Below are 12,422 nucleotides of genomic sequence, written 5' to 3' on the forward strand. Positions count from 1 at the left end.
TTAGCATCCACTGTGAGTGAAGCAGATGGCGCGAAGTATTAATACGGTTATTACCCCCGCAGGATTATACAGGGCAGCCGCTGGATTCGAACCGTGAACCTCTGCAACAAGCGACGAACTCGCTACCGCTAGGCCATGTCGCCTGACAGAAAGCTGATGTCGTTAGGGGGAGTCCCTATTTGCTCGAGGCGACCAGGTGACTCGTGGGGACTAATGCTGACCCGCCCATCCTGTGAAAAAGAGCTTCATAGCTCATCGGATTCCTCGAGTTTAAATAAAGATTATGATTCTGACAATGCCATGTCAGAGCACAGAGCCACTACCGCTGAGAACTTGAGTTCCAATCTGTTTGTCAGCCACCCGCGTTTAAACTGGATTCTGATGTTTAAACTTAGTTACCAATGGCTGTACAAAAAAACACATTAAATAAACCGTTTTCATATAATTTTGGTTATTCCTGGTGTGAGATTTTTTTTTTATTAAAATGTGATTTACATGTGACAAACAGGTTGTGTTCCCTGGTGTGCATAGAGAGGCTTATTGAAGGGACTCAGAAGTGGTGTTGTGATATCTTCTTGTGTAATGCGGCTGAACCTGCATTGAATTCATAATATTACACCAATAGCCACATATTTGTATATCAGGGAGAAAAAAGAGGCAATAATATGAAGGTTAAAAAAAATATTTTCTTAGAAAGCCAGCTAAAAAGCCATATGTTTACCTGTATTAATGTCTTGTCACAGGTGTATCAACAATTCACTTTACCTTGCACTTGGCAGATATAGATTGTTAGGACTTATTTGTAGTCGAACTTTAGGCTCTTGGTTAAAATAATAAGCACTTATTGCTCTATTATGGTCGATTATCGTGGCATCCAGATTGGTACTAATTGTCTCGGTCACAGAATTACAGCATGGGACCACAGCGCTTTGTGTTCGTGAGTGCCTACTAAGTCCGGCATGGCACACAACATGGTGAATGGGTAACACAGGCTATGTCGCCCCCCCCCCCCCCAAATTCTGGTATTTACATACCGCCACAAGGTACTCATTTAAGGCTGAGGTGACCTAGGGGAGGCCCAGGACCGATTCATCTATTCATCACTGATATTGGTTATGAGCGGGAATCAAACTCAGGTGGCTGGGTTTGGAGTGCGCTAACCCACTACACTACCGCTCTCCACAAACACGAAAAAGACAGAGATCCCCCGTATAGCCTTTTACTTTTGGAGCAGCTGCTGTTAGGGAACACCTATGAAGGCCGGCACGGCATGCGAGAGGTGGGTGTCCAGCACCACGCCCGACCGCCTTTGTCTCCCCAGTGGTGATGTTTACACACCGCAGCAGGCACTCATCAGAGGCTGAGTCGACCTAGGGGGTGGCCCAGAACCGGTTCATATAGCCCGTCGCTGGTGATGGCCATGAGCGGGAATCGGACACGGGTCGCCGCTTTTTTTTAGCAGCAACGCGCACACACACACACACTCGCGACACTCTTGTCAGAAGTGTAGCTTGAACGGTGCGAGTTCCCGTGTACGTGCTACTCGCGCCGCCAAGGCGAAGCTGGCAGTCGGGCAGTGTCAGAGCTCGGCGTTGTAACGCGCGCGACCCACCTCGAGTGGGGTGGTCAGGTAGACTCGCTGCCAAGGACCTTTTAGTTTCCCAAGGATGCGCCTGGCGGGCGCTCGGGTGTCTGGGTCAAGAAGCGGGGTTGCTGCTTCATTTGCGGAGAGTATCACGAGGCGTGCAAGCAGCCACATCCGTTCCCCTCTGCGCGCTGCTTTCTGTCCATAATACAGGTTTTTTGGCTTTCTGCCGTTGGGAGACCTGTCCTTGCACCACAGCTTTCACTCTTCCTGACCCGCTTGACCTGTTGAATCTGAATTTATATTCCAGTCTCCGCTTTTTCAATATTTTGTTGTTTCTTTTATATTATTTTGGTTCGAGTGTTCGGTCCTCCAAGGACTGTGTTTTAATGGTCACGTGCACAAAGAGGAACGCAGTTATGCATATTTTATCATTTGTCCGCCACACATGAAAACCGAAAATGTTATCAGAACTTCATGAATATAGTTATCATTCTCACATTTTTTATAACATTGTGCGTAATATGATATGCATGATGTGTTGATTTACTTATGCGCAATGTAAATTTACATACAGATAACCGCATTATTTTCATATTAATGATTACTCACCGCTTAATTTACATACATATAATTCACTCTGTGCTAGCCATAGAGGATCACCACTGAGGATGTGGCACGATGAGATTTGCCCGTGAGAATTCGCCAGATGGGTTATTGGCATCAAAAGACGATGTGTGGTGGCACTGATGTGGGGAGGCCTTCATCCTGCAGTTGATTGATCATGGCTGATGATGATGAAGATGATGATACAAGCTACCCAATAGCAAATCATATGCCGGTATAATGAAACAAGAGGCTAATTAAGAATAGTTTCAGGGTTTTATTACTGTCATTGAGAGGATAGAATCTGGATTTTTCGGCCCACTGACCCTAATATGTACAATGCCTAACGCTATCACATGCATCACTTTGATGCTGGGCTTTGCTTCAACAGTTTCAATGCATTATGGCCCAGTGTAGACAACACCTGGTATTGGACGATAGCACAAAATCGTCAATTTCTTTGAGTAATTCGCACAATGCTTCCTTCCGAAAGTGTCGTTTACACCCGGTGACAGCCCATTGAGGCGTGATGTGCCTCTTGCAAAGGAGACCTGGGGATACAAACCAATGTAACCGACATGGATCTGCCTACTTTACACGCAAACTAACACTTCCTTAATGTGCAGGTGACGAGGAATAGAGCTGCCTGATCAGCTTGTCGTAGCCTCTGAGGCCGGGATTATTGATGGAGTGCCCACGTGATCAATGATGGAGTGCCCGCGTGTCACGTCCGTTGACTTGCCCTCTCCCTTCCCTTGCTACGGTGACGCAGAACGAGTCTGGCCCGGGGGCGGCCTGCCTGAGGCTGGAGGCGGAGGGTGACCCCGCGGTGCGGGAGACGGTGAGGGCTCGGCCTAAACACTTGCTTCCACGCGGAGTTGCGCTCGGTCAACTGGGGAGTTAATTTAGAGAGGCGTAGTAGCGAACATTATTTTTCAAGACATTGTTTGCTCACCGCGGAGAACACACGGGCAAATTTCGATTTAAAGCTTTCGTGACTGCAATGATTCATCTTCTTTGGTTCTTTCGGTAAAGTCACGTAGAATGAGAATAAAATAATAAATTGATAAAATAAAATAACACAATAATATTCTCACGACGTTTCGGCCACAACACAAGCGGCCTTCATCAGGTGAAGGGGGCGAGACTGTCTGGTAGGACAGCGCTGGAGTGAGAGAGCCACGTTCAGATCACGGCTTTTAAGCTGTGTGAGAGGAACAAAGAACCTTAGAGTCGCGGCATCTCTTCAGAAAGGTGAGACTCTAAGGCTCTTTGTTCCTCTCACACAGCTTAAAAGCCGTGATCTGAACGTGGCTCTCTCACTCCAGCGCTGTCCTACCAGACAGTCTCGCCCCCTTCACCTGATGAAGGCCGCTTGTGTTGTGGCCGAAACGTCGTGAGAATATTATTGTGTTATTTTATTTTATCAATTTATTATTTTATTCTCATTCTACGTGGTGACTTTACCGAAAGAACCAAAGAAGATGAACACACGGGCAGTTCACCGGCGTGCGCGAACCGCGAGCCCCGCCGCACCCGTCGGCGACGTTTCCCCGCGCGAACAGACGGCGTGCGTTGGCCCCCGCCAGGTGGTGGCCCTGTACGACTACACGGCGCGGCGCTCCGACGAGCTGAGTCTGCGCCGCGGCGAGCGCGTCCTCGTCGTCTTCAAGGACAACGAGAGCTGGTGGTTCGGGCAAGCGGACGGGCCCGCCGGCGCTCAGGGATACTTCCCGGCGAGCTACGTCGCCGATCAGAGTGAGCAACGGGGGGGGATTTATGGTCTCAATCATCGTTTCGACTTGTGGTGATGCGTCGCAGTCGTATCCGTTCCCGAAGAGAGAGAGAGAGCGAGCGAGCGGATGGCTCGGAGGCGCGAGGAACCACGGAGAAGCTGGAAAAGCAGCAGCCGGGTACCAAATTTCCCCCCCCCCCCCAAGCTCTGCGGTCCTCTATGTATTAAGGTGTTTTCAACCAATTAATGAGCGCTTCCACGTGGAAGGAAATGGTAGCACCCAGAGAAAACCCACGAATGCGAGGGGGCAATACTTTCCTTACGTATGTATGTATGTATGTTGAACTTCTTTCACACCGTACGTAGCCAACCATGCCGATTCCATGCAGAAGGAACAAGTTGCGAGTCCACATCTTGCTGTACCGCTGTCTTCTCCTGGCGAGCCGGTGTATGGCTCCTCCTCGACTCCCGTGGGGAGGGAGTTTTTCATAACTTTTGTGTGATCCACCAACCCCACGCCTCCGCGGTCCTGGATTGCAGGCGTGTGCAGAGCCACAACAGCACTCTTGTGGGATAATTCTTGCCTGCGCTGTGCCCACAGCGGTCCGACACTCGTTTGAAACTCCACGAATGAGAGAATAGATTGGGAAGTCGCGGTCAGACGACTCTAGTGAAGCCGCTGCATTGATTAATTGGATTTTATTAGTTTGTATTCATTCAAATATTTCGCATGGAGAAATCCCTTGAGATGGATCAATTCGTTTGCAAGGGTATCCAGGTTACCAGTTGAAAATGCATCGTCAAGCCATTTGGCAGTGACATCACAATGACCTCACTCAGGTACATAACATAATGGCATGCCTGACTAATTTTATAACTCACAGTATAACACTATAACTCAGAGTACAATAGTATATGTTTGTCCTTATTAACAAAACATCGAATTCATTTCGATTTAAAGCTTTCGTGACTGCAAGGATTCATCTTCTTTGGTTCTTTCGGTAAAGTCACGTAGAATGAGAATAAAATAATAAAAACTTCGTGAGAATTTTATTGTGTTATTTTATTTTATCAATTTATTATTTTATTCTCATTCTACGTGACTTCACCGAAAGAACCAAAGAACATCGAATTCATGTCAGACAGCCTGGGTTACGCACCTAGGTACAAATGTGCAAGATACTAGTTATTCTTTTTTTGCATTTTTTCTGAAACGAGCGATTAGCTCCCTTGTCAGAGGCCGCACATGATAGCTCATTGAAGTGGTTTACCACGTGTGGGAATTTACAGTAGAGAGAGAGAATGCCCAAACTCCTAATATACAACTGGCATTATCAGAGTCGGGATCGAACCGAACCCACAACCTCATGCATACCAGGCGAGTGAGATGACATCATGGACTGTTGACCAGTGCAGGGAATGTTGGTTCTTGCTATGGGAATGTGGACGTTCCATCATTTTCTCAAGGTCTCCAGCCTCACTGCTCTTCCAAGCAGAAACAACTGACTTATGATTGTTTAACCTTACGCTGATTGACATTAGTCCCGTGTTGCATGCTCCCTACTGTGTGTGTGCATCCGTACCCCATAACCCTTAATCAGTGTGAAAGATTTTCACGTTCTGATGCAACGAACTACGGCATATCAGTTCCTCCCATTGTTTAATTCATATCGAATTTATAAATGTTACAGCTGTCATTGTAATATTCGACTACTCTTACCTTCAGAGCATTTATATATTTAAATCACTCTCTTCAATTTGGTGCTGCCGGGGACGTGGAGTAGAGGCTTGAGTGCCTTGCATACCAGAGGAACTCTGCTGGATAGGGGCACCTGCATCATTCGGGTGCTCGGTGAGAGGCGAGATAAAACACGGTTGCTTCACCAGCCCTTACCAACCAGCACAGTGAAGTATGGTGAAATGAACAAACCCCAATGACCCGACACGTTTAGATCGAATGGCGACGGCACAGCAAGGCCCTCTTGCAGCAACAGCTATACGCAGGTTCATGTAGCTCAATGGGGCTGCCGCGGTGGCGAGATGTTAACTACCTCGCCTTGTATGCAAGAGGTCGTGGGTTCTCGCTCTCAACTCTGACGCCTGTATATTTGGAGCTTGCGTGTTCTTCCCGGTGCTCGCGTGGGTTTTTCTCCGGGTCCTCCGGTTTTTCCCTCCACATTTAGAAACACGCGTTTAGAGTATTTTGGCTGCTATAAGTTTGCACGTGCTAAAGCCACTTCGTTGAGCTATCATTTGTGGCCAGGTCGCTTCTGCAAAAGAGCTCTATAGCTCAGTGGGCCTTGCCCGGTAAAATTAAAATTGTTTAAGTCTCATTAATAACGTGTAAATGTAACCAATTTTTTTCGGCACGTTTTTTGTTGTTTGCGCGGAGGAATATTGTTGTTGAGCCCACAGCCCGGCTGCGTGCGTTGCCACGTGGCTTCCCACCTTCACCGCCCACCGCCGCATGTTGCCCGTGATTGCCGACGTCCCGTTGCGTCGCCCCCCCCCGCCTCTCCCCAGAGACCTATGAGGACGAGGAGAAGTTGGACACGTGGCAGGGAAACTCGGACGCGAGTCGCGACCTCTCCAGCCGCAGCTTGCACAAAGCCAACTTGGTAACCCTAATAAAGGTTTATTTTTTTTCGGGGGGGGTGGGGTTAGATCGGCAAAATATAGTTCGCACCAGTATAAAATTTTACCAGGTAAGGCCCACTGAGCTAAATAGCTCTGTTTTTGAAGTGACCTGGCCGCAAATGATAACCCAATCAAGTGGCTTATTGCGTGGAAATTTATAGCAGACAAAATACTCTAAACGCATGTTGATTCTAAATGTGGAGTGAAAAACCGGGAGTCCCAGAGAAAAATCCACACCAACACGGGGAGAGAGACATGCAAACTCCACATATACAGGCGTCAGGGTCCGGATCAAACCCACGACCTCCTGTATACCAGGCGAGGTAGTTAACATCTCCTAGCCACCGTGGCACCCTTATATTGCAAACCAATGGGGAAAAAATATCATTTGATATAATATATAAAAGCGAAATTGGCGAATATGTGTGTCTGTTCGAAATGTTGAGCATACTTCCTGACATGCTACAAACTTGAAATTTTGCATGTGGGTAGCTTCCATACTGTACACAATGCAAAAAGTATAAAAATAGACTTTTGTATTTTGGGGATGCGGGGGGGGCGCAATAATGGATATATTTTGCACGGCAAGTGAGTGGTGACGTCACATCTGTGATGTCACCCGCATGCGGCAGCGTCACGCAGTGTGCCTGCTGACGTCACGCATCCCCCCTCCCCGCCACCCTCCGCGTAGGCCGTGTATTAATCCAAGACAAGAATCCAAGTCTCGGGCGAAGCCGGGTAGTAAAGCTAGTTTGATATAATTCGTGGAACCGACCGCTGGTTGTTGAATACAGGTGAATGAGGAGGTTGCCAGGAATTTCATGGCAGGATAGGGTAAGCAGCATGTAACAACGCATTGATACAATATCAATTGCTATGTTCACGATACACGCACCGAATCTTGCGTGCGAGAAACAACTGTAGTATTTCGATGTCATGGGTTAACACAACCCCTTTCAGCCACTAAGATGCGCTACGTTCATAAAATAAAAAAAACAGACTCTTGTATTTTACAATAAAGAGCTAGATTGCGTGAATATAAATACGTCGCTAAACCTGCCACCACCCCGACATAGCCAATTAGTGAGGTTTGTCACGTAAACACAATGTGCCAAATCGTTACTACTTCAGCACACCGGTTGGGTTTGGAGAGTAGACCCTGCAGCGCGATGAGTGTTCGGCGCTTCCTTCCCGACAAGTGGTCTCACCGTCTAAAAGATAATGCACCAATTCGTAACGCCAATGCGGCTTTGTGTTTTCAGAGTGTGACATACGACGTATTAACAAAAAAAGGAAGCGTCTAATTCAGTGTGTTCCTGCAGCCAATTCCAAGATTTTACAATTCTTGCGACTTCCGTGCTAAAATCGTAAGGCTTTGCTAATGACCCTTATATTAGCTGCTTTCTGTTCGTGTGACGTGCACGTGGGAATGTGAACCTGTACACAGTCGCCTGTTAAGACAACGGCCAAAATCCATGGCATGCGCAGTTTTCCCCATCGCTGGTGATGGAGCTGTTCAGTCCAGTTTTGCCAAAAATGGTACCGAAGGGAAATGTTCACCAATGCAGCAACGTACAAACGACTGCACCCACACTTCACCCCTTTGGTTTATAACTCTTGTTGATATGCTATAAGTCAACGCAAAGTGGTTTCCCACTCGTACGAGCATAGGAAGGTACTCGTTATCCCATTTACCTGTTGGAAAATCCACATTCCCATGGTGGGGACAGGTTATTTCCATAAAACAACCACGAGCGACTCCCAAAAAGTGGTACCCATTTTATCAGCCCCCTGATGTTGACCTCGCAATCTCCAATTGCAAGCCACGCACCCTCCCCGGTTTGCTATCCGCACAGATATTATTCATAGTATTAAAATGTCGATAACCATCATTGCAAAGCGCGAACATTGGTTCTCATTACAATATTATTTCCTTTATCATCGCCATCGTTTTACAATATCACACTGCCGTTCATAATGATAGCCAGCAATAGGCAGCGAATACGAAAATCCGTTTCTGCCCACTGCAATCTTTTTGCGGTTAAACAGAAAGAGTGCCCTGTGGTCACAGCACGCTTTGCCGGCAGCGAGAGGTGTTGGAAACGCCGCTCTCCTTAACGATTTATGTCACCGCACACGGGCCTGGTAATTCCACCGGTAAAGTGATTTGAAGCGTAGGTAGTCGATGTGTTAAGGCTTCACTTCATGTTCGTCTCTATGTGTGAATGAGAGTGAGCCTGTGCTAACTAATGTTTTTTTTTTATACGCCACTAACCCATTGTTACACCAGTTGGGCTACCCAGGCGACGCTTGCAAGCAGCCTGACTAATACTGAAAAGAAATGGTTCCATATTTTGGAAAAGTTCCAGAGAACACTGTCACCTGTAGGATGTGCAACACCCACGCACTCGCACACACCTAACATTTCCCAGGCTTGGAAATGACGCGTCACTATCCAACGACGGTGTGTTTCTCAAAACTCACCACACTTACGAGCATGGTGCACGTGCACTGATATTAATTTAATAAATACGGACATCCCATTTGTATATTTTTTTTTGGGGGGGGGGGGGGGTGGGTTGGCAATTTGATATTCACGCTGTACTTTATTTCTACAAAATTAATCGCAAATGGTAATTTGTTTAAAGATTTGGAGTATGGCATTGGTGCGCAGTGGTCTTTTCTTGCAGCGTGATTTTGACCAGGGCAAGGGGTCTTTAATGCGGACTTATTGCTTTTGTGCGTGCGTTGGTTGTTCCTCAGTCATTGCTGGGAGGTTATGGGTATTCAACTACAGACTCCGCACAATCTGGCGAGCATGTGAATACATTCGCCATTCAGCCTTCGTTAAACTCGATCGAGCGCACAGCGCATGGCACGCACAAGACAGCCTTAATTTATTGCCGTTATGATTGATTAAACCCAGCTTGCTCATGTGTTTGATGGGCCTATAAATGTTCAGTTATTCTGTTCCCAGTGATATTAGTGAACAATTGATATGCACGCGATAAGCGGCTAATGACTCTGCACGGGTGTAGTGGCTTTCTCTACCATGACCAAATATATACTATCAATCACATTCATTAAAAGACTAATCAATACCAAATGCCATTATTGCCTAACCTTTATAGGTTAGATGATGCAAGACATTTGTGAAAATTGATGCAGTCATCTAATTTTGCAAAAAAACAAACCAAGACCTCTTTAAAAAAATTTGATACATAATTACAATAAAAAATTAGACACGAATCTGGAACGGCTGTATTGAGATAGCACGAAGCAAGTAACAAATCCTAATTAACAGGGGAACCAGACAAAGAGACGTGCTTTGGCCAGATATTCACTGCTGCATTCGACGATGTTTTATGAAAAACGCATTGAAGAAATGAAGGCATAAACGCAAAGTGAAAAAATATATGAACCGTATAGGACTCTCTATCACCATAGTCATAAGCAACCCATTCAAATTAACCGCGGGACAGGTTCGAAGCACGTAATTAAACGAGGTTGCAAAATCGGGGCTCAAGATGAAATGAGCAACAACAACAAAAAAGTCACGTGCAACAAGTTCTCTAAATGATTAAAATTCACTGGTGAGAAGGGCGCGACCGGCAAACGCATCGGAGAGCATTGAAGAGGGGAGCATGATGAAGGGCAGTGTCCACCGTGGAGATGGAGTGATGAGACCAACTCGCGTGCGGACGTGCATCACCATGAGGGGATGGACACAGCCTGGTGGTCCCCTCATCCAGCAGTAGATAGATTATTTTCTATGGTGATGAACAGGCTTTCGCGACGAATATTATCCATCATAGAGATTCTTTTGGGTTCGATCGCGTAAATACGAATGTGTTGTGGGTTTACTCTCCAACACACCGGTGTGCTGAACTAGTAACGAATTATACTCTTTGATTCTATTCGGTAAAGTCACGTAGGTAAAAAATAAAATAACAAAAATCACGTTAGGGGATAATTGGCTGTGTCGGGTGGTGGCGGGTTCAACAACACATTTATATATTTACGCGATCTAACCAAAAAAACCTCTGTCGTGGATCACGATAAACTTATTATTCTTCACTCATGCCCAGTTTATTTTAAAGCACACCTGAGGTTAAGCTACCAAATCTGTGTGCAACCTACCCGAGGTCAAAAATATGGCAAGGACCACTTTTATAAATCGAAAAAGAATGAAACACACTCGAGTGCTTTGCAGGTTTATTTAAGGGGCCTTGTGGGGGTGAACGAATGCGAAGGAGAAAACAAAAAACGATGACAATCTCAGCAGTGAGAGTTGCTTCCCCGTAACGTCCCATTGTGTGTGACGTTATGGGGAGGCGCACAAAGGACCTTCAACCAAGACCTCTCACCCCCCCCCCCCTTTTCCTGAGCGTGTGAATAGAACCTCTCTAACTTCAGCTTTTTTCCTTTATTAATTATTCTCAATGGAATTAAATGGTGGGGGGGGGGAGGCGCATAAAGACACTTGCGCTTTTGTACAGTGCAACACTTTTGTATTTGCCATTTCATGATTATTAACGTGGCAGTTCAAGATTATGGGTTTGGGCATAGCTGTATTGTCTCAATGTCTCATAACGTGGCCATAACATGTTTTTAGATAGAACCCATCTTGAACCACTAGACCAGAGACATTGACCACTGGTCACCTTCAGTTACTTCGACAACGCTAGAAAGGTTTTCAGAAATTCAATGAGCCGCATATCTTCGATTTTATCTAAAAAATAATCATTACTCTGAGTTTTTAAACTTAATTTTTAAATAGATTTTATACTTAAAGCTTTCGTGACTGCAGGAATTCATATTCTTTGGGTCTTTCGGTAAAGCCACGTATATTAGAAAAATAATAAAAATAAAAATATTTTTCTATCTACGTGCCTTTACCGAAAGAGACCCACAGAATATATTTAATACTGTATTGCAGTTTCGTTTAATATATTATTTTTACTACAGTGGATGTTTACATATTTTTGTATTTATTACAAATGGTTAAAACAAGAATGTAAATCCCTGCAGTCACGAAAGCTTTAAATCAAAGGTTAAAACATTGTTTTGGAAGTAGAGATTTAGATTTTTGTTTTAACGGTGTGATATACATAATCACACTACCCTGTCTCCAAAATATCAGTGGAGTTATGGAATAGAGGTATCCTTATCCCAAAATAAAGGTATCCTCACCACAAACCTCCAAATATTAATACGTATGCCAATCTGTCCATGTTCCGTAAGCTCTTTATAACCTAACCGCTTGTCTGTGAGCTTCACCATTGCTTTGCTTTCCTTAATTTGGCTCCGCGTGCCGTGCGTGGGACAGTACTTTACGATCGCCCGCCTCCCGTGCCGTTCCAGACGGGCGACGCTGCCAGCCGCTCTGAGGCCGTGCCAGAAGCCGGGACGGCGGACAAACCGTGAGTGGTCGAACGCCACTCTTCCGCTCACCGCGTTGGATGGCCTGCGCGTGCGTTCGTGCGCGCGCGTGCGCACTGCGCGGGGTTAATGAATGCACGGCCGGGTGAATAATTTGCGCCGTGAAAGTGGTCTCGCTGTCGAGATCAATAATCGGCCGTGACGCTGACAAGCTTGGGCCCATTGACGGCGGCGTACTCAGAGCACAAAGCGCACTTTGGTTGGGGGTCAAGGTGTCGGGCCCGGAGGTCGTCGGCACCCGACAAAGACGGCGATTGTGAATGTGTTTTTTTAAAGGAGCTATTTGTGGCAGCAAACTTTTTTTCGGGAGCCTCGCAAGGCTCTCGATTGATTAGAAACCTATACATCATGCGAATGGAAACGAAAGCTTTAGCCACGGACGTTTTCATCAGTTAATATTCTACGTTTTAAGTTCAG

At 46.0% G+C, this 12,422-nt stretch overlaps 1 protein-coding gene across 2 annotated transcripts in view; it reads left to right on the forward strand.

The window, feature by feature from the left end:
- The window catches only part of AHI1 (Abelson helper integration site 1), a 72,735-nt gene that overhangs the window by 56,762 nt on the left and 3,551 nt on the right, over positions 1 to 12,422 (forward strand). The window contains exons 25-28 of one of the 2 annotated variants that reach the window (XM_032959575.2): positions 2,964 to 3,032; positions 3,781 to 3,949; positions 6,450 to 6,544; positions 11,928 to 11,986. In XM_032959575.2, the coding sequence (XP_032815466.2) occupies positions 2,964 to 3,032; positions 3,781 to 3,949; positions 6,450 to 6,544; positions 11,928 to 11,986 (392 nt within the window). Of the gene's footprint in view, positions 1 to 62; positions 453 to 2,963; positions 3,033 to 3,780; positions 3,950 to 6,449; positions 6,545 to 11,927; positions 11,987 to 12,422 lie in introns of those variants that run through there. The other variant, XM_032959576.2, reaches the window with a different exon arrangement.

The sequence above is a fragment of the Petromyzon marinus genome, chromosome 23, assembly GCF_048934315.1.
Source record: "Petromyzon marinus isolate PM22_M1 ecotype Great Lakes invasive population chromosome 23, UKy_Petmar_22M1.pri1.0, whole genome shotgun sequence".
Taxonomy (NCBI): Eukaryota; Metazoa; Chordata; class Hyperoartia; order Petromyzontiformes; family Petromyzontidae; genus Petromyzon; species Petromyzon marinus.